This window comes from Corythoichthys intestinalis, chromosome 15 (assembly GCF_030265065.1).
Source record: "Corythoichthys intestinalis isolate RoL2023-P3 chromosome 15, ASM3026506v1, whole genome shotgun sequence".
Lineage (NCBI taxonomy): Eukaryota > Metazoa > Chordata > Actinopteri > Syngnathiformes > Syngnathidae > Corythoichthys > Corythoichthys intestinalis.
In genome coordinates, this window is record NC_080409.1 from 46,739,833 (window position 1) to 46,764,121 (window position 24,289).

General features: G+C 37.8%; 1 protein-coding gene across 3 annotated transcripts in view; it reads right to left on the reverse strand.

The window, feature by feature from the left end:
• LOC130931535 (brain-enriched guanylate kinase-associated protein) overlaps positions 1 to 24,289 on the reverse strand; it is a 272,836-nt gene that overhangs the window by 20,298 nt on the left and 228,249 nt on the right. For all 3 annotated transcript variants that reach the window (XM_057860428.1, XM_057860430.1, XM_057860429.1), the window contains one exon: positions 6,140 to 6,247. In XM_057860428.1, coding sequence (XP_057716411.1) covers positions 6,140 to 6,247 — 108 coding nt within the window. The remainder of the gene's footprint in view (positions 1 to 6,139; positions 6,248 to 24,289) is intronic.

Here is a 24,289-nt window from a genome sequence, read left to right on the forward strand (position 1 = left end):
TCAAATTATCCCCACCAACTTTCAAGCAACCTTATTTGCATTATATAATGGCTTCAGTTATATAGGTCATTTAGATTGTCTTCCTATATGTTGTAAGGATAGAATTGATCCTACGATTATTAAGTGAATTCCAGTACTTTTATTATATTCAGACTTACATTGACCCCTTTTCACTCGCTGAATGTGCCAGTCCATTTTTTCCCCTAAAACGCACGTTTGATTGGTTGATGAATTGACCCCCTCAACACACACACACCCATTGACAGCCCGACAGAAATACAATATGCCGCCTCCCCCGCCCCCTTCAAAGACGAGGGATATTAGAAGTTTTTTTCCCACCAGCAGCAGCCACTGTAAGTAATGTAAAAAGACGTCAATGTTGTGGAGGTGGGGAACACTCCACGAATTTCACTACTGCTACAGCGCTTCAAGTCAATTTTACTCACTGAGATTTCTTGAAATAAGAAAAAACAGCTCGCTGAAAATAAGCTTCATAGACTTATTTTAAGCAAAACGTTTGCACATTTAATCTTAAAATGTTCTTAATTCAAGAATATTGTTCAAAAAATTATTTGAAATATTTTTTTTCTTGATTTAGGTGAAAAATGAACAACTTTTAGATGTATGGTCTCAATACGAACATATAGTAATATTAAAGTAAGAATCTGACACATTAATCTGTTAATTAGCCTTAAACACTCAAAAAAAGATGGAGAAAATTATTTGGCAAGATTTAACAAAAATGATCAGATTAAGATGTTATAAATTTGCAGTGTGAACGTTTCACAAAAGGAGCCTGGAATGGGCACATGCTTGTGGGTGGGGTGGGTCGGGGGGAATCGCAGCACATCACTTTCGTGACACGACCAAACACTGCTAAGATGCGTGCTAACTACACATACGATAAAAAAAAAAAAATCACACATTGTGAACTTATGACGGAAAGTGTCGAATTTTCATCTCGTTCTCGTCAGACGACAATTGGCATCCATCTCCTTATGTGTAATTCTCTCAAGACACGTTTTTAGCTCGTCATCGTGACTTCGTCATGAAAAAAATTGTTCGTCGACGAAATATTTTCGTTGTCGTTAATGAAAACAAAACTGATTTTCATGAATTTATAAAACCCCGACAGACGCCATGGACAGGATGTAAAAAGTGGACATGTCTGGTCGGGCAAGAGATGACGTTTGGTCACTCTAACTTGGACCCCTAAACAATGTGTTCGCACCCATGGCAACTCTTTCAGTCTGAACCTTAAAAAAAAAATCGTCTATCTTGTATTTTCTCTCTATTTTCTGACAAAGAATAACCGTTGCATCCCATGTCGTATTATTATTACAGTCGGCCTTCCAAAATAAGATGTACTATTACAATATCATGTTTTCCTCCTTCGGGTGTACTGTGTGACAGCAGAGTGGCAAGACCCGCTCATTAGCAGCGATGGCTGCCTTGCAGCAAATGCCAAAGGCTCACCCCGCTTCAAAATGAACCTTGACTCCAGTCAGCCCTGCAGGAAATGGAGAGGGATTGTACAAATACTCTTCCGCAGCTCAAAAGGGCTCACGACTGCCAGATAGTGAAGAGAGAATCTCTAACCTGGCCCCCAGTCCTCGCAAAGATCTTCAGTTCAAAAGAAAGAGAGGCAGCGCACTGCCACATGCACCCTCTGGAACTCGGCTCCACAGAGAGCTCGCTTGTAGATCCTGACAGCCTGGAGGATACCCATTGATTAGAGTATATTCTGCCTAAAACACCCAGCGGCTTCAAGTTAATGCCTCCATCTGTTGTGGCTGCTTGCAGCGCAAATATCCAAGGTGTTGTGGAAAATAAGATACTTTACTTTTATGAAGAAAAGCTGCTTCAAGCTAACCTCCATATCGGCACTAACAAGGCTGGAAGTAGGCCTGCTTTGTGATGAAATTGCATACGGAACCATTAGAATTTCTTTACATTTGCATTAATTGGTCACATAATCTACTATCTAAGAATTAACAGACATGCTAATCCTTTACCACATAAACAGTTGCTCTCTTATGTTTTCCTTCCTGTCAATGTTGTTTTCATCAACAATGACAGCAATGAAAATATTTCGTCGCCGAACAATTTTTTCATGACTATGACAAGCTAAAACGTGGGTCGGGAGACTACAACATAATAGGGTGACCATATTTTGATTTCTAAAAAAAGAGGACACTCAGCCCAGCCTCAGCCCGGCCTCAAGATATTTGAATTTTACCCGAAGTTCACTCAAAGATGTCGATATCACTTTAATATATTTAAAGTGTGCCCCCTCACTCTGGATGGAAAAATGCAGTTTGAAAAAAAATAAATAATGACTTAAAAAAAAAAAAAAATATATATATATATATATATATATATTAGGGCTGTCAAACGATTACATTTTTTAATCGAGTTAATTACAGCTTAAAAATTAATTAATCGCAATTCAAACCATCGATAAAATATGCCATATTTTTCTGTAAATTATATATATATTCTGTAAAATAAATTGTTGGAATGGAAAGATAAGACACAAGATGGATATATACATTCAACATACGGTACATAAGGACTGTAGTGGGCATTTCACTCTACTGTCATTTAAATCTGTATATCCTGTCCTCACTCCGAAGCGTCTACTTTTTCCAAAGCTAGACAGCTAGTGAACGACGCCTTAATTATCAGACTTCTTCCTTTTTCATCTGATTTATTAATAAAATGGCCTCAAACCATTGTCCTCTTTAGACTGTCGTAAAACTACAAAAAAGTACACAAGCATTGCATTAGCAACAACGTTAGCTTAGCACGCTATACAGGTTCACTAAACATAAACAAAAAGCGTCTCATGCAAAAAATATAACATTTCGCTTACTAACATAATATGTACATTCTTTACAACAACCATACTTACGGACAAATCTTGTCCAAGGATCATATAAGCACAACATTACAACGTAGGCGTCAGCCCGAGACGTCTATATTGAACTGGCAAGAAAACAATAAACCGTGTCGCAAAGCGACCACAAGAGTTCGCTGTTAGGCAGCACAAAAAGCCATGCTGTAAAACTTACCAAAAGGCAGAATACTGTCTGAGCGGGACATGTGCGTTAATTGCGTCGAATATTTTAACGTGATTAATTTTAAAAATTACCACGCGTTAACGCAGTAATTTTGACAGCCCTAATATATATATATATATATATATGTATGTATGTATGTACATATATATATATATAAAATGCAGACCCATAGAAATGTAGTCCAGTCAATACACACACGGTAGGCTATGTGCCAACTAAACATTTTTATAAATTACTATCACGACAATTGTCCTTGACAAATTGTTATTCCCATTCAATTGATGTTCTCATACAATGTTGTAGATTGCACACAAACAAAAACCGAAATAAACTGACAAACTATTCAATCAGCATGTTTCCAAACGTAGCAGTTCAAAACTACATTTCCCATAATGCCTAGCGCGGTTTAGCTTACTGATAGCTAGCTGAGGCAAAAATCAAACTTTGCTATAAAAGTTTACAATCATCGGCAGCGCACCGATGCGACACCAAACGGGATTTTACAGTCAAAGCTCCGACAGAAGTCAACAGTTGCCATTATATACGTATTTATCATTAAAAAAAACGTCTGGCATTGTGGCTAAATCGTCAACCCAGTAGATGGCGGTAATGCCTCATGATAGGGGTAAACTGCCAACAAAAACAAGAAGAACTACTACTTCCCTCTATTCTCGTAGGAGCCATGTCAACTGCTGCCACCCATCGGTCGGAGGGATTCTCTTCAAATTGGTCCCGTGAAAAATCCTAAAAACCGGACATTTTTATGAGTTTATAAAACCCGCCCGGACCACGAGGACACTAAGTGAAAGTAGGACTTGTCCGGGCAAAAGAGGACGTTTGGTCACCCTATGCTAATCCTTTACCACATAAACAATTGCTCTCTTATGTTTTCCTTCCTGTCAATGTTGTTTTAATCAACGATGACAGTAATGAAAATATTTCGTCGACGAACAATTTTTTCATGACTATGACAAGCTAAAACGTGGGTCGGGAGACGAGAACATAACGAGAAGAGTGCCAGTTTTCGACCTGACGAGACAAAAATGTGACACAGTAGTTTCTGTCTTGTGTTCACAATGTGTGACATTTTCATATTGTACGTGGAGTACGTCAGCTCGCATCATAGTAGTGTTTGGGTCGTGTCCCTTATGTGAGATGTACTGCGTCTCACTGCGTCTCTCCCTCACTCTCCTCAGAGGAGTTTCGGATGTGTTTTAAGATAGGCTAACATTGTGTCCCTTTTTCATTTAAAGAAAAAAAAGTGACACAGATCAACTTATAATAAAGTATAACTATATTAAATTTGTTTTGTTTGTAGCAGAAAAATACTTAAGCGCCTCAATTTGCCTGAATTAAAAAAAAGAAGTGACATCCAAACTGTAAAAATACTAAAGGTACATTTTTGGTCATTTGATACTGAAAAATAAAATATAATCAAATCAATACATAATAATAAATACAATTTTTTTAGCAACATTCATGGTGTTATACTTGTATAGCGCTTTTCCACCTTTCAATGCGCTCTGAGGACAATATGCCAAAACATTTGATTGTTGGCAATATTCGGCACATTTTTGCTGAAAACAAGCGTCTTATCAATGAGATTGGGCTCTAATGTCTTTAAGTGACAACTGATTTGGCTTGTCTCTGTCCGCTACAATAATTTTTGAACACAGTAAACAGAGTGGTCTTTCCTTGTCTCCCATGGTATTAAAAGTCATAGCCAAAAGCCAAATGGCCCAAAAACAGCAATAGAGAGACTGCCACTGACACTGGATGTGCAAGTACACTTTACGACAAAAAAGTATGTTCCTCGAGGTCACATGCTCCACCCCGGGGCGCGCCCCACTATTTGAGAAGTTCTGCTTTAGCCTTTAAAGGTCCGTGCTGAGTGATCATCATGCACTAAATGTAACTCATAATGTTAGCATAGCATAGCATTCACATTGGCATTAGCATCAACTTTAGCATGACGAGCATTAGCGTTGGGCATCGTTTGAATTTGAACGGTTCCGATTCCAAGTTTCGATCCCGGTTCCAAACGATTCTTGATTCCGATTCTTTTAATAGGCGGGGTCAAAAAATTGCAGTTTTTATTAATTTCTTAACTTCTTGATTATTTTTCAAGTTATATGAACTTTCAATTAACTTTACTATGAATTTCTCTGAATTTCTGTTTAATGATGGAGGACACACTGCCCTCTGGTGGCAGCGTTGGATCTGGCTGGACTGTCGCCTTTTATGACTGAGGAGCAGACTCAGACGTCTGACATGGATAAACCATAGCCGCACCCTGGTTTGGTTTACATCAGGCTGTAAGTTGTTTCAGCTAATAATATGTTTTTGTATGCATTTGTTATGAAGTTTAGAGCTACAGTTTGAGTTTGAGTATATGAGAATTGTAAATACCTTAGCTTTTGTAGCATTTAAGCTAGCGGGCTTTTGTCAGGCAAATTAGGCTAATTTAATTTCCAAACTTTACAATATAGATTGTGTCAAGTATTTTATTGTTAAAATACGTGTCGTTTTGAACATAAATGTACATATGCGTGTTACAGCTTTACAATTTGTCAAAAGTGAAGGAAGTCAAAAGCTTCAAAAAGCACAATGGCCTTGTTTGCTGTCTGTAAAGCTGAACAACTTCACGTTTAGTTAGAACAAAACACGTCATATTAATGAAGTAAAAAATAAGATACTAAGAAGTACAATAAGATACTATTCAAAGCCACTAAATAAAAGAAAACACGAGACGAGACTCCGGCCTCGTAAAGTCGAAATCGTGTAAGTCTGTATTAAGAAATAACGCTTTAGTGCCACTTTAAAGCAAAAGTGGGCTATATGACCTTCAAACAACAGCTTTAAAACCATTATCATGCTTCACTGAATTGCATGTTCATCGTAAATTACTCTTCATTTCTCAAGTATCGAATAAAGAACCAAATTATTCCTATTTTTTGGTTTTAATGTATTCCCTTTTGGGAATAATCTCTTATGCAGACAAGGCAGTTATCGAGACCTTGCAGCAGTTACATTACCCGCAGGCGAGGATAACTCACATTGTCCTCTTTGAGTTTATTTATGGTGAGCTTGGCCTCCATGAGGTGGTTGTTGAGGACAATAATCTCACGGCTCAGGGCTCTTTTCTCCTCTTCGTGGTGCTGAGACTGAAGAACAAGAAAGAAGCAAAGGGTGATAGTGTTAGCAAGTGTTAGGAGTTGATCATCACGACCTGCTCTTTATCTAATAGGCTGCCAACGACCACAATAGACCTCCAATCCATTTTAACTGGGATTCGCAGTTCAAATGGATTGAACGTCTACTGCCGTCATGGTCCAGATCATTCAGTGCAAGCTCTCCCGGTTCAAATGGACCGTCACCGTCAGTGATGAGTCACCGACTATTATGTTCTGTAACATTCGTCTTACAGCTGTTTTCCCTACTAAATTTGGTTAGTTAGTCGTCTTAAAAACAAATTTTGTTGACTAATTTGTTAAGTGATATATTCTAAGTTATATTGCAATAAGTATTAGTCAAATCGAAAATTTATATTACGTAAAATGAGCATTAAATAGTACAGTACGGTATACAGTGGGGCAAATAAGTATTTAGTCAACCACTAATTGTGCAAGTTCTCCCACTTGAAAATATTAGAGAGGCCTGTAATTGTCAACATGGGTAAACCTCAACCATGAGAGACAGAATGTGGGGAAAAAAACCAGAAAATCACATTGTTTGATTGTTAAAGAATTTACTTGCAAATCATGGTGGAAAATAAGTATTTGGTCAATACCAAAAGTTCATCTCATTACTTTGTTATGTACCCTTTGTTGGCAATAACGGAGGCCAAACGTTTTGTGTAACTCTTCACAAGCTTTTCACACACTGTTGCTGGTATTTTGGCCCATTCTTCCATGCAGATCTCCTCTAGAGCAGTGATGTTTTGGGGCTGTCATTGTGCAATACGGACTTTCAACTCCCTCCACAGATTTTCTATGGGGTTGAGATCTGGAGACTGGCTAGGCCACTCTAGGACCTTGAAATGCTTCTTACGAAGCCATCCCTTTGTTGCCCTCGCTGTGTGTTTGGGATCATTGTCATGCTGAAAGACCCAGCCACGTCGTATCTTCAATGCTGTTGCTGATGGAAGGAGATTTTCACTCAAAATCTCTCGATACATGGACCCATTCATTCTTTCCTTTACACAGATCAGTCATCCTGGTCCCTTTGCAGAAAAACAGCCCCAAAGCATGATGTTTCCACCCCCATGCTTCACAGTGGGTATGGTGTTCTTCGGATCCAATTCAGTATTCTTTCTCCTCCAAACACGAGAACTTGTGTTTCTACCAAAAAGTTCTATTTTGGTTTCATCTGACCATAACACATTCTCCCAGTCCTTTTCTGGATAATCCAAATGCTCTCTAGCGAACCGCAGACGGGCCTGGACATGTACTTTCTTCAGCAGGGGGACACGTCTAGCAGTGCAGGATTTGAGTCCCTGGCGGTGCATTGTGTTACTGATAGTCACCTTTGTTACTGTGGTCCCAGCTCTCTGTAGGTCATTCACTAGGTTCCCCCGTGCGGTTCTGGGATTTTTGCTCACCGTTCTTGTTATCATTTTGACGCCACAGGATGAGATCTTGCATGGAGCCCCAAATCGAGGGAGATTATCAGTGGTCTTGTATGTCTTCCATTTTTGTAATAATTGCTCCCAAAGTTGATTTCTTTACACCAAGTGTTTTAGCTATCGCAGATTCAGTCTTCCCAGCCTGGTGCAGGTCTACAATTTTGTCTCTGGTGACCTTCGACAGCTCTTTGGTCTTGGCCATAGTGGAGTTTGGAGTGTGACTGACTGAGTTTGTGGACAGGTGTCTTTCATACCGATAATGATTTAAAACAGGTGCCATTAATACAGGTAAAGAGTGGAGCCTCGTCAGACCTCGTTAGAAGAAGTTAGACCTCTTTGACAGCCAGAAATCTTTCTTGTTTGTAGGTGACCAAATACTTATTTTCCACTCTAATTTGGAAATCAATTCTTTAAAAATAAAACAATGTGATTTTCTGTTTTTTTTCCCACATTCTGTCTCTCATGGTTGAGGTTTACCCATGTTGACAATTACAGGCCTCTCTAATTTTTTCAAGTAGGAGAACTTACACAATTGGTGGTTGGGTAAATACTTATTTGCCCCACTGTATGTTGAAAAGGTTTAAAGACAACACACACATCTTTTTATACAAAAGATCTGACGCTTCCTTAATTTCAGTAAAATAAACATGACATGACATGACATGACACTGTCATGAGCATTAATGAATGCTTATGACGGATGTCATTTAGTGTCATCCGGCAAAGTATCTCACTTTTGAATGGATGTAAAAGATCTGAGCTGGACATAAATGGTGTTAGTGACAAAATTTAACGTCATGTTTTCCCTTTTTTTCCACCGCATAAAAACATCAAGGTTTTAAAACCACAAAAATGTTCCGACATACGGTCCCTACGGTATTAGCTATTTTTTATGTCCAATCGAAATCGCTGGAATGGGGATACTTAGGCTACAAAAAAGCCGCTGTGGTTTAGAGGAGGAGGGCCAACCGACATGTAAAACATATTTGTGGAGGGTGGCTGCCGAGGAGGCAATACCTCCAATATGATTTCGCATTAATACAAAATTAAAGGTTAGTAAACACTGTCATTAACGTTTCACACCAGCTACTAGAGTTAACTCTAACGTGTTTAGTGTATCTAGCGGTGGTAAAACAAAGTAAAAAAAAATTCTCTGGCAACTGTCTATGTTGAGAAAGAGAGTGTGTGTATATAATGTAAACATGATACGAGTCATACACACGTGCTTCTTATGGAAAATAATTCAATTGTTTTTGTTCTGATGGTAATAATGTTGAGCTGTGGCTGTGGGTTCAGGCTCTCCTAAAGGACTGCATTTATTTTAATATTATTTGGAATATTTTGTCATTTTTTAAAATTTATTTTAACTTTTAACATTTTGGGTTAAGGTTATCATGCCTTCAGAATATCACACTGGCTAATGCCTACTTGGACCCATGTTGAGTTCTTTCGCAAGAACATCCGCCGCCTGTGCGTCTTGTGGGAAAACAATGAACGCTGATTTAATCGTCGTATTTTGAGCGTGTCGTCATATGTCGAGACAAATGAGTCAAATTTTATGCCGTATGTCGAAAGGATCGTATGTAGAGGTGTACGTATGTTGAGGTACCACTGTTGTTCAAAAACTGAAAAAACATCTCATGAAATACAGTGATCCCTCGTTTTTCGCGGTTAATGGGGACCAGTACCTGCCGCCATGAGTAAAAAACCGCGAAGAAGCGCCCCCTCACAAAAAAAAAAACATTTTGTTTTTGTGTTAAATGTATTATTCATTCATTCATTTTCCATGCTGCTTTTCCTCACGAGGGTCGCGGAGGTGCTGGAGCCTATCCCAGCTAACTACGGGCAGTAGGCAGGGGACACCCTGAACTGGTTGCCAGCCAATCGCAGGGCACAAGGAGACATTCACACACACACTCACACCTACGGACAATTTAGAGCAGGGGTGGGCAAACCAGTCCTCAAGGGCCGCAGTGGGTCCTGGTCTTTGTTACAACTGATCAAGCACAGGCAGTTTAACCAATAATAGGTCCGGGGAAAAAAGATGCACCTGATTGCACTTGTATGACACCAGATTGGTGAAAAGGTTTCCTCTTGATAGGTTACAACGAAAACCCACACCCACTGTGGCCCTTTGTGGAATAGTTTGCCCACCCCTGATTTAGAGTGTTCAATCAGCCTACCATGCATGTTTTTGGGATGTGGGAGGAAACCGGAGTTCCCGGAGGAAACCCACGCAGGCACGGGGAGAACATGCAAACTCCGCACAGGAAGGCCGAAGCCCGGGATTGAACCCTTGATCTCAGAACTGTGAGGCAGACGTGCTAACCACTCAGCCACCATGCCTATGTTAAATGTTGTACCACTGTTGTTCAAAAACTGAAAAAACATCTCATGAAATACAGGGATCCCTCGTTTTTCGCGGTTAATTGGGACCAGTACCTGCCGCCATGAGTAAAAAACCGCGAAGAAGCGCCCCCTCACAAAAAAAAATAACATTTTGTTTTTGTGTTAAATGTATTAGTTTTTTAAAATTAATCACGTTAAAATATTTGATGCAATTAACGCACATGACCCGCTCAAACAGATTAAAATGACAGCCAACTTGTTACTTGTGTTTTTTGGAGTTTTGTCACCCTCTGCTGGCGCTTGGGTGCGACTGATTTTATGGGCTTAAGCACCCATGAGCATTGTGTAATTATTGACGTCAACAATGGCGGGCTACTAGTTTATTTTTTGATTGAAAATTTTACAAATTTTATTAAAACGAAAATATTAAGAGGGTTTTAATATAAAATTTCTATAACTTGTACTAACATTTATCTTGTAAGAACTACAAGTCTTTCTATCCATGGATCGCTTGAAGAGAATGTTAATAATAATGCTATCTTGTTGATTTATTGTTATAATAAACAAATACAGTACTTATGTATCGTGTGTTGAATGTATATATCCATCTTGTGTCTTATCTTTCTATTCCAACAATAATTTACAGAAAAATATGGCTTATTTTATAGATGGTTTGAATTGCGATTAATTACGATTAATTAATTTTTAAGCTGTATTTAACTCGATTAAAATTTTTAATCGTTTGACAGCCCTAATATATACACATATATAAGACATGTTTTTTCTCCCTTTTTTCCCCAAAGTATAATTAAAATGAACTTTTATGAATCTCTATATATAAGTAAATGGTTTTTAAGCACTTCAAATGTAATAATTATGATGTTTTAAACATGTTACTGTCCCACCGAATTATTTTAAAACAAGAATAAAGCAGAAAAATGCTTGGCTTTATTGAATGCTTCATGAAGGGAGTCCACTCAAATCCGCTCAAGCTGCTCACATACACACAATGAGTTGCCACAGCAACTGTTTAACAAGTTAAATGATGATTGAAGGATTCGGCGCTTTGAAGCTTGCTTCTTTGGCAACATCAAACATCAACGTCTTTCAATCAATGTTAACTTTAATAAGCAACTCCAGTGCACTCACTGCCTGACCAACAGCAGGGAGAATGATACTACGCGATTGGCTCGCGTAGTACCCCCCCCCCCCACACACACACACACACACAGACACTACCCTGATGCCCGTACCGTGATGGTGCAGGACAAATATAAATACTGTTGAACTGTCACTCATAGGTATTTATTATGTCCTTCAAATAAATACTATTCTCTTTTTTCCCTTTCCATTTAATCATGTTTCATGCTGAATGCTGCCATTTCTGAGCCCGTTTATGCATTTTGGTGACAATTGGTCAGTTTTTTACAGACACTAATCGCCGTTACAGTAAGATAGCAGAGATCAACACATAATTTTGCAGCACGAAAAGAAAATATTTCAAGAAATAACGGTGATCTGTTCATTATACAATCAAATAAGGGCCCCATGAAAACATTTTTTCCCCAAACCTGAGATACTTGTTAAAATGAAGTGCCTGCGATAAAGGGTGAGAAAAATGAGCCTTCGACGGAGAAGAAAAAGAGGTTTTTATAAACCTAAAAAAAATAAGAGAAAAAAGGCATAGAAGAGAAATGAGAGCAAGAACAGCCTATCGGTGTGAAGCATGTGCCAGCAGCAGGTCTTAATTAAAAGAAGATTACACTTGCGTATCAATTACACTGATGCAGAAAGAGGACAGAAGAGGAGACAAATGAAACACTTCCATTTCCAGTGATGGAATGAAGACGGAGGAGCTTAATGATGCTGTTTTCTTGTTCTTTTGTAGCAGCACCTATTCATATTCACCACGTCGTTCTAATAGGGTCCAAAGTTTGCTATTGATTTTTTCCCCTCGAACTTTTGTTTAGGAAGGGTTTGGAATTTCAATGTTTTTTTTTTTTTTTCCCATAATGATAAACTTTCTCAGAATCGAGAGTCTACAGTATAACACTTTTAATTAAACAGAATATAGCAAACACAATGCAATGAACTCATTCACATCCAAAGACGTATAAACAATGTTGTTTATAGAGTTGTCTGATAATGACAACCGATATCCCGATATTGTCCAACTCAAAAAATCTCTGGGTTACGACGTACCAGGGTTATATGTTTTCAAATTTACGACTTGTGTCTCGTCCACTGTTTTTCTCCAGTCATTTTTTTAAGCCACGTTACAGTGTTTCGTCCGCCAACTCTCAGCATTGATGCTAAGTACAGTACCGTAGTGGCCTGAATATAAGACGGCCCGGATTACAATACGACCCCCTCTTTTTCAAGATTCAAGTTTGAAAAAGACTTTTTTGAACACCAAATTAATTTTTATACAGAAAATAATTACAGTACATCCGAAACAAAAGATTATAACAATGTATTTGAGAGAAAAATATGTTATTTTGCCTCATTCAAATCTTTATCTGAACATTTAAATATGTAAACTAGGGCTGTCAAACGATTAAAATTTTTAATCGAGTTAATTACAGCTTAAAAATGAATTAATCGTAATTAATCGCAATTAATTGCAATTCAAACCATCTCTAAAATATGCCATATTTTTCTATAAATTATTGTTGGAATGGAAAGATAAGACGGATATATACATTCAACATACTGTACATAAGTACTGTATTTGTTTATTATAACAATAAATCCACAAGACTGCATTAACATTCTTTCTGTGAAAGGGATCCACGGATGGAAAGACCTGTAATTCTTAAAGGATAAATGTGACTTTGTATATTGTGACTAAATATTGCCATGTAGTGTATTTGTTGAGCTTTCAGTAAATGATACTGTCGCCATTTAACTTCTGCCCAAATGCATGTTGGGAAGTGCAACCATGACTGTGCGTAGTGGTAACAATTGATATATCTTCTATGTGTTGGGGTATAACATAGGGTGTTAAGAAAAAGATCAACTACTACCTTTCTTCCCCACTTTGCTTCCCACAACATTTCTAATTGTAGAGAGAGGGATTGTAAGGCTTTAGCCAATTAAAAAAAGGCTTCAAAGGCTGCCGAAATTCTCTCTACCCGTTTTACGTTGCCTTTTAGCTTTATGTATATGCAAAACGGTGCCATAATAGCTTGACCGCGACAATGTGTGAGTGAGTAGTGCAGCGCATGCGTTAATTGCGTTAAATATTTTAATGTTATTACCTCCGTTAACACGATAAATTTGATAGCCCTACTTTAAGCCAAAACTAAAGACTCAGGATGAGTGTAAGACATTTTGTCTGTAACGTTAAATATAATTAGAAAACGATTTCATTAAAAAAAAAAAATATATATATATATATATATATATATATATATATATATATACAGTTGTGGTCAAAAGTTTACATACACTTGTGAAGAACATAATGTCATGGCTCTCTTGAGTTTCCAGTTATTTCTACAACTCTGATTTTTCTCCGATAGAGTGATTGGAACAGATACTTCTTTGTCACAAAAAACATTCATTAAGTTTGGTTCTTTTATGACTATTATGGGTTAACAGAAAAACTGATCAAATCTGCTGGGTCAAAAATATACATACAGCAACACGAATTAGCAATTTCTTGTGAGTGATTATTGACTTGAACAATCATTGACTTGAACAAGTCAGGAAAGTCACTTGGAGCCATTTCAAAGCAACTGCAGGTCCCAAGAGCAACAGTGCACACAATTGTTTGTAAGTATAAAGTGCATGGCACTGTTTTGTCACTGCCACGAACAGGAAGAAAACGCAAGCTATCACCTGCTGCTGAGAGAAAATTGGTCAGGAGGGTGAAGATTCAACCGAGAATCACCAAAAAGCAGATCTGCCAAGAACAATGTTGTTAATAACGACGTTACAATATAACGGCGTTATAGTAGTGGGTAATCTAATTAATTACTTTTCTGATCTTGGCAACGCCGTTACCGTTACTGAGGACGGAAAGGCATGCGTTACTATGCGTTACTATATTGGTCGAAAGTCTGAGGGAGACGGACTCACCGAGATGACAGAGCAGAGCAGGAGTAGGGAGGAGGCAAGAAAGTTGTGACGGCAAGCAAATGCGATGCTAGGTAGCTCCAATAATACATGTTGTAGCCGATAGCCACCAAACTACGCCCGCATGTTATGGTAGATATGGTAGACATGGTAGATATCACATGTACTGTACATAGATATAACTAGATGCAAAATGACAGACATGGCACTAAATGAGTTAGTAGACAGCCGCCATCTTAAAGCAGTAGACTTTTTAGGACGGCTCTGTTGTAGAGAACCTTCCTAGCGAACCTAAGTAACTTTTTATCTAAAATACTTCTAAATCGGCAAAATCTTCACTTGAATCTATCTTTAAATGATGAAACAGTTTTAAAACTTTCATATGTCGAAAGTAGAGAGAAGGGAACTAATGCAATAATGGGAGCAATTTTAACAACTTTTAACAGTTGATTCAGGGTAAAGGGTAAATTAGGGTAAAGAATTGGGCTTGGGCCAATTGTACCAAAAACCTTCACAAAAAACTTCACACAGTGTGGCCAATGGTGTTTTTGAGGGGAAAAAAAAGAAGTAATTGTCACCAATTACTTTGCCAAGTAACTAATTACTCTTACATTCAGGTAATTGAGTTACTAACGCAATTACTTTTTGGGAGAAGTAATTTGTAACTATGATTAATTACTTTTTTTCAGTAAGATTGACAACACTGGCCAAGAATTAGAAGCTGCTGGAACACAGGTGTCAGTGTCCACAGTCAAGCGTGTTTTGCATTTTCATGGACTGAGAGGCTGCCGTGCAAGAAGGAAGCCCTTGCTCCAAAAGTGGCACCTTAAGGCTCGACTGAAGTTTGCTGCTGATCACATGGACAAAGATAAGACCTTATGGAGGAAAGTTCTGCGGTCAGACGAAACAAAAATCGAGCTGTTTGGCCACAATGCCCAGCAATATGTTTGGAGGAGAAAAGGTGAGGCCTTTAACCCCAAGTACACCATGCCTACAGTCAAGCACGGTGGTGGTAGTATTATACTGTGGAGCTGTTTTGCTGCCAATGGAACTGGTGCTTTACAGAGAGTAAATGGGATCATGAATAAGGAGGATTACCTTCAAATTCTTCGAGATAACCTAACGTCATCAGCCCGAAGATTGGGTCTTGGGCGCAGTTGGGTGTTCCAACAGGACAATGACCCCAAACACACAAAGTGGTAATGGAATGGCTAAATCAGGCTAGAATTTAGGTTTTCAAATTGCCCTTCCAAAGTCCTGACTTGAACTTGTGGACAATGCTGAAGAAACAAGTCCATGTCAGAAAGCCATCAAATTTAACTGAACTGCACCAATTCTGTCAAGAGGAGTGGTCAAAGATTCAACCAGAAGCTTGTGGATGGCTACCAAAAGCGCTTAATTGAAGTGAAAATGGCCAAGGGACATGTTACCAAATATTAGCGTTGCTGTATGTATATTTTTGACCCAGCAGACTTGATCACTTTTTTTCTGTTCACCCATAATAAAATCATAAAAGAACCAAACTTCATAAATGTTTTTTGTGACAAAGAAGTATCTGTTCCAATCACTCTATCAGAGAAAAATCAGAGTTGTAGAAATAACTGGAAACTCAAGAGAGCCATGACATTATGTTCTTCACAAGTCTATGTAAACTTTTGACCACAACTGTATATTAAAAAAGGCATGTCCGATATTTTTTTGCCGATTCCGATACTTTGAAAATGATGTGATCGGACCGATCGATCGGGACATCTTTAGAAATTGACTGTGCAAGCAAAAAAAAAAAACATTTTCAGGAACAACCCACTCAAACAGCTGAACGTTAATCTGAGGCACATTAAATGTTGCCAGTTGTGTTCAACCTCCATTTAACAGTTAATTTTGAACCCAGTCTTATGGTTTGCAGGCTTGTGCAGCCACCTAATCTCGGTTGTTTACTCTTACTCCTCAGATGTCTTTATCAAATGAAAGGTTATTGGTCATAATAGCGGATTAAAAAAAAAAAAAAAAAAACGATTTTCGTTGTCTCATTTGTTGCCTAGCAAAAACCTGGCATTAGGATGTGCAGACACGCACACACTCTTAGCAATTGTGAATCATGTCACAAAACCCAAGTAGACAACGACCCTCCACTCTCTCCTTAACTGAGCCGATTGCCTGGAATTACAGGAGAGCGCAGTCAATCTAATAGGTGGCAATTAATGTCAGTTTAAGCAATAGAGTGCTATTGATATTCAAATCCAATCTTGTCACGGTGTCATTAATCAGCGGCGAACAAGCAGGCACTCGCTCTCCCGAGCTCATTACTGGAGAATCCACTTGTGTTGGGATGACCATGTTACAGACTTGTACTTCAAATGTGTTGTTGTGCCTTTTTCCTCTTTGTTCATATGATGTATTATTGCAGTCACTACATGTGTACCTCAGTGGTTTTCTCATTATGTACTACAGTGTGACGATGGTATAATAATTAATACTCGAAATTTGATAACAGTACTAGTAGCCATGGTGTATCATATACACTCACCGGCCAATTTATTAGGTACACCTGTCCAACTGCTCGTTAACACCTTATTTCTAATTAGCCAATCACATGGCGGCAACTCAGTGCATTTAGGCATGTAGACATGGTTTAAGACAATCTCCTGCAGTTCAAACCGAGCATCAGTATGGGGAAGAAAGGTGATTTGAGTGACTTTGAACGTGGCATGGTTGTTGGTGCCAGAAGGGCTGGTCTGAGTATTTCAGAAACTGCTGATCTACTGGGATTTTCACGCACAACCATCTCTAGGGCTTACAGAGAATTGTCCGAAAAAGAAAAAATATCCAGTGAGCGGCGGTTCTGTGGGCGGAAATGCCTTGTTGTGGTCAGAGGGGAATGGACAGACTGGTTCGAGCTGATAGAAAGGCAACAGTGACTGAAATAACCACCCGTTACAACCAAGGTAGGCAGAAGAGCATCTCTGAACGCACAGTACGTCAAACTTTAAGGCAGATGGGCTACAGCAGCAGAAGACCACGCCGGGTGCCACTCCGTTCAACTAAGAACAGGAAACTGAGGCTACAATTTGCACAAACTCATCGAAATTGGACAATAGAAGATGGGAAACACGTTGCCTGGTCTGATGAGTCTCGATTTCTGCTGCGACAAACGGATGGAAGGGTCAGAATTTGGCGTCAACAACATGAAAGCATGGATCCATCCTGCCTTGTATCAACGGTTCAGGCTGGTGGTGGTGGTGTAATGGTGTGGGGAATATTTTCTCGGCACTCTTTGGGCCCCTTGGTACCAATTGAGCATCATTGGAACTAGGGTTGTTCCGATCTTGTTTTTTTGCTCCCGATCCGATCCCGATCGTTTTAGTTTGAGTATCTGCCGATCCCGATATTTCCCGATCCGATTGCTTTTATTTTGCTCCCGATTCAATTCCAATCATTCCCGATAATTTTTCCCGATCATATACATTTTGGCAATGCATTAATGCATTAATACAAAAATGAATAAAACTCAGACGAATATATACATTTAATATACAGTACATAAGTACTGTATTTGTTTATTATGACAATAAATCCTCAAGATGGCATTTAGATTATTAACATTCTTTCTGTGAGAGGGATCCACGGATAGAAAGACTTGTAATTCTTAAAGGATAAATGTGACCTTGTATATTGTGACTAAATATTATCATCTAGTGTATTTGTTGAGCTCTCAGTAAATGATACTGTCGCCATTTAACTTCTGCCCAAATGCATGATGGGAAGTGCAACCATGACTGTGCGTAGGGGCACCAATTGATATATCTTCTCTGCGTTGGGAAAGAACATAGGGTGATAAGAAAATGATCAACTACTACCTTTCTTCCCCACATTGCCTCCCACGTTATTATTAATTGCTGAGAGAGGCATTGTAAGGCTTTAGCCACATAAAAAATGGCTATAAAGGCTGTGAAAAATCTCTCTACTCATTATACGCTGCCTATTAGCGCTATCTATCAGTAAAACGGCGTCTTTATAGATTGATGCGTGAGTGGGTCGTGCAGCGCATGCGTTAATTATTTAACGTGGTTAATTAAAAAAAAAAAATTACCGCCGTTAACGCATTAAATTTGATAGCCCTACTTTAAGCCAAAACTACTCTGGATGAGTGTAAGACATTTTGTTTTTAACGTTAAATACAATTAGAAAACGATTTAAATAAAAATTTTATAAAAAATTTTAAAAAGGCATGTCCCATATTTTTTTGCCGATTCCAATACTTTGCCGATCGATCGGGACATCTTTAGTTGGAACGCCACAGCCTACCTGAGTATTGTTCCTGACCATGTCCATCCCTTTATGACCACAATATACCCAACTTCTGATGGCTACTTTCAGCAGGATAATGCGCCATGTCATAAAGCTGGAATCATCTCAGACTGCTTTCTTGAACATGACAATGAGTTCACTTTACTCAAATGGCCTCTACAGTCACATCTTTGGGATGTGGTGGAAAGGGTGATTCGCATCATGGATGTGCAGCCGACAAATCTGCACCAACTGTGTGATGCCATCATGTCAATATTGACCAAACTCTCTGAGGAATGCTTCCAGCAAATGCTTCCACAAAGAATTGAGGCAGTTCTGAAGGCAAAAGGGGGTACAACCAGTGGCCGGTGAGTGTATTATGCAATTTGTACTTTGGTTGTTAACGCGGATTAAAATTCTATCACCTATTGGCAAAAAATTTCATTGTTCTGATTGTCAAGATGCGGTGCCGATAAACCATGATTTTTGAACTGAATAAAAAATTAGTTCAGACCAGTTTTTGAATTTTTTTTTTTGCAGATCTAGGGTGTACAGGTCCTTCTAAAAAATTAGCATATTGTGATAAAGTCCATTATTTTCTGTAATGTACAGATAAACATTAGACTTTCATATATTTTACATTCATTACACACAACTGAAGTAGTTCAAGCCTTTTATTGTTTTAACATTGGTTATTTTGGCAAAAAAGTCTAGAAAAACCAAAAATCCCCATCTTAAAAAATTAGCATATCATGAAAATGTACTCTAAAGAAGCTACTAACCTAATCATCTGAATCAACGAATTAACTCAAAACCCTTGCGAAAGATTCCTGAGGCTTTTAAAAACTCCCAGCCTGGTTCATTACTCAAAACCGCAATCATGGGCAAGACTGCTGTCCAGAAGGCCATCATTGACACCCTCAAGCAAGAGGCTAGGACACAGAAATTTGTGAGCGAATAGGCTGTTCCCAGAATGCTGTATCAAGGCACCTCAGTGGGAAGGAAAAAGTGTGGCAGGAAACGCTGCACAACCAGAAGAGGTGACCGCACCCTGACAAAGATTGTGGAGAAGGGCCTTAAAAATTAATCAATCGTAATTATTCGCAATTCAAACCATCTATGAAATATGCCATATTTTTCTGTAAAATATTGTTGGAATGGAAAAATAAGACACAAGACGGACATATACGTTCAACATACTGTGCATAAGTACTGTATTTGTTTATTATAAAATAAATCAACAAGATGGCATTAACATTATTAACATTCTGTTAAAGCGATCCATGGATAGAAAAACTTGTAGTTCTTAAAAGATAAATATTAGTACAAGTTATAGAAATTTTATATTAAAACCCCTCTTAATTTTTTCGTTTTAATAAAATTTGTAAAATTTTCAAACAAAAAATAAACTAGTAGCTCGCCATTGTTGATGTCAATAATTACACAATGCTCATGGTGCTGAAACCCATAAAATCAGTCGCACCGAAGTGCCAGCAGAGGGCGACAAAACACCCAAAAACAAGTAACAAATTTACATGACTAGGCCTGTCGTGATAACAAATTTTAGTGTGCGATAATTTATCTCATAAATTATTGCGATATGCGATATTATTGCGCCCCCCTAATTATTTAAAACCAATTTACAATAACACAGTGAGAATACAGTATATATTAATAGTAGGGCTGTCAAAATTAACGCGTTAATGAGCGGTAATTAATTTTTTAAATTAATCCCGTTAAAATATTTGACGCAATTAACGCACAAATGCCCCGCTCAAACATATTAAAAGGACAGCAAAGTGAAAGGTGTTTTGCCGCCCTCTGCTGGCGCTTTGGTGCAACTGATTTTATAGGCTTCAGCATCCATGAGCATTGTGTAAGTAATTATTGACATCAGCAATGGCGGGCTACAAGTTTATTTTTTGATCGAAAATTTTACAAATTTTATTAAAACAAAAACATGAAGAGGGGTTTTAATATAAAATTTCTATAACTTGTACTAGTTATCTTTTATTTATTTTCTATAAATTTTTATAAATATTTATATATTTTATTTATTTATATATTTGTATATTTTATTTATTATTTTTATTTATCTTTTAAGACCTACAAGTCTTTCTATCCATGGATCGCTTTAACAGAATGTTAATAATGGTAATGCCATCTTGTTGATTTATTGTTATAATAAAGAAATACAGTACTTATGTACCGTATGTTGAATGTATATATCCATCTCGGTCTTATCTTTCCATTTTAAAAATAATTTACAGAAAAATATGGCATATTTTATAGATGGTTTGAATTGCGATTAATTGCGATTAATTACGATTAATTAAATTTTGAGCTGTAATTAACTCAATTAAAATTTTTAATCGTTTGACACCCCTAATTAATAGATCAAGTACACCCATTTAAACGTGATAAGAAATCACAACTAAAAACAATAGACCATGCCTCTAAAGTAAAAGACAACAATATTAATACCACACAGAAACACACAACAAATAAAATGTATTTTCAAGAATTAAAAAAAAATACAATTGCAGTTAATAACTTAAGTATTTAGGCAAACGAAAACTTGTCCCCTCATAGCTTCTGCAATGGTGTTCCATAGGGATGCAACGATACAGTTAAGTCACGGTTCGGTACGATTTTCGATACGGGGGACACATTTTTCGATCTGATTCAATACATATAATGCTCTGAAAAAAAAAAAAAATTGTATTTTTTGTTTCGTTTTTTTTTTTTTTTTTTTTTTTTTTTTGCAAACGAGCAAAAATTAAATTCCCATCATATAAACATGCATTTTAGTGCATAATATCTAGTTGCTTACTTCTTACTGATCTGAAGAAATTTACAATAAAAGTGCTGAGAACAATCTTTACTGTTTGTAAAGTGAGGCGGGGCACACTGTTGATTGCTACAGCTCTCTTAGCAGCTAGGTTTACTACATGAGCAAGACATCCTATTTGTGGTCCGAATCCATCTGTGTCACGTACTAAATTAACAATATTTGCAACATTATCTATCGTCACTGGTATGGATTGATTTGGCCTTCTTAACTTCCATTCAGTCATGGCGGTTTATAATTCATCGTCGATGTAGTATATGGACTACGTGTTCCATAATCACTCTGGGCTCACGTAGCCAATGGCATGGGACGTAGCACATCTAGTTTGCTATTTCATGATATCTAGTGTGTGCGCGCATTAAAAAAGTTAGCAAACGCCACAGAAGTCACGTCTGCTCATTACTGCACAACACCAGCATATGACAATCGACTTTCATAAACAGGACGAGTTTGAAGCACAGCGCTCTTAATTTGCCACTCAAATATCCGTTTTTTTGCCGAAAAATAGCCGCCCCGCGTGAAATATCACCCCTGACGGGAGAGACCACATGCCAACAACACCGGCACGCCGGAGATGAGCCGCAGTCAATCCAGAGCTCTGACGCGGCCGGTATACGTTGAACAATAGGATATAATGAGAACGATTGGCTCTGGCGCTATTTTTTGCTGGACCTGGAATGAAGATGCATTTTGCGCAGTTGGTAACAAGGAATCCGAACTTTTAACAGCATGTCTGCCGCACGCACGCACGTGCACACGAGGCGATAAATCGCAGCGGAAAAATTACTGCCTTCATTTTTATTTATCGTGCGATAAATGGAATTATTGCATATTGCGACAGGCTTAGACAAGACACTGTGCTGTCATTTTAATCTGTTTGAACGGGGCATGTGCGTTAAATGCGTCAAATATTTTAACATGATCGATTAAAAAAATTAATTACCGCCCGTTAATGCGATAATTTTGACAGCCCTAGTTATATTATATTATATTGTATTATATTACCGTAATTTTCGGACTATAAGCCGCTACTTTTTTCCTTCATTTTGATACCTGTGGCTTATAGTCCAGTGCGACTTATTTGTTGATTTTTTTTAGGTAACACTTTATTTGACAGCGGTGTCATAAGACTGTCATAAGATCATCAAAATGATGACATGACACTATCATGGACATTAGTGAATGCATATGTCATTCAGTGTCATTTGGCAAATTATGTCACTAACTCAATTTTTGTCCATCTTGGATCTTTTGCATCCATTCAAAAGTGAGATCATTTGCCGGATAACACTTAATGACATCTGTTATAAGCATTCATGAATGCTCAGGACAGAGACATGTCATAATTATGATTGTGTAATGACAGTCTTATGGCACCACTGTCAAATAAAGTGTTAGCAAATACCATAACTAGCAATTGATGAAACAATTGGAACAGTAATTGAAGAAATATTTAGCACAGAACATGATTTTTGATTGTTATTTACATCTGTAGCGCTGCAATGCATGCTAAGAGGCATGTTGGGTGACAACAGTCAACAGCAGGTGGCAGCAGAGGTTGACTGTCTCCTCCAAGGAAGCGGTGATGGCCAAATGAAGCTTGAAGCAATAAAGCTTTGCACTAATTGGTTCAAAGTTTAATGATGGTTCTTTTGGTCTTATGACAGTCGGTCGTATGATGCCGCGGTCAAATAAACTTGTACTGGTTAATATCTTTTGGTGTAAATATCACATGATACAGTGAGGACAGCTGCGGCTCATAGTCCAGTGCGGCTTATCTATGAACAAATGCCGTTTTCGTGCCAAATTTGGTGGGATGCGGCTTATAGTCAGGTGCGCCTTATAGTGCGAAAATTAGGGTATGTATATATATATATATATATATATATATATATTAGGGCTGTCAAACGATTAAAAATTTTAATCGAGTTAATTACAGCTTAAAAATTAATTAATCGTAATTAATCGCAATTAATCGCAATTCAAACCATCTCTAAAATATGCCATATTTTTCTGTAAATTATTGTTGGAATGGAAAGATAAGACGGATATATACATTCAACATGCTCTACATAAGTACTGTATTTGTTTATTGTACCAATAAATCCACAAATGGCATTAACATTCTTTCTGTTAAAGTGATCCATGGGTAGAAAGACTTGTAGTTCTTAAACGATAAATGTTATACTTACAAGTTATAGTAATTTTATATTAAAACCCCTCCTCATGTTTTCATTTTAATAAAATTTGTAAAATTTTCAATCAAAAGTAGTTAATATAATAATAATAATATTAAGAATAAAAATAACAATAACAAAAATAGAGTGACCAAAGTCTAAGTTTTACGTGTATTTTGCATAACTATTTTGATATGGAATGCCATTTCATTTTGCATTGTTGTTTAACTGTGTGTCAGAATAGGGCCTCATTACTATAGACTGAAGTGCTTTTCTTTTTGTGAACATTATTTTTTTTTTGGAGAGATAGGAATATTATTTTTGTTGTTTTCACTAAACGATATTTACAGTGGGGAGAACAAGTATTTGATACACTGCCAATGGGAAAACCCATTGGCAGTGTATTCTCCCCACTGTATGTTTGTTGTGAAGGAGTTGCCAATAAACGACGCGGTCCAAAGAACGCCTGTGTCCACTCGCCTATACTGTATAACATATATCTGTACATATCTTACCCAAAATACAACAAGAGACACTTATTGCCACTAAAATAAAGAAAACTTACCGAAATATGTCTGGAGCACAAATAGCAATTTGCATTGCATTGTGAATACAGCATAAACGTCTCACAACTACTAATTCTCCCACGTTTAGAAGAAATAACATGAGTATGGAACGGCGCTGCCCCCAAGCGGCTGGTGGCATTCTCTTCACTCTTAATGTCCATAAACGGCCTCATTGTAATCTGTTTGAGGCAATATGTGAGATGGTCATTCACACAAGCGCCTGCAGAGGGCGGCAAAACTCCATAACAAGGGAGCGTTTTACTGTACTGTCA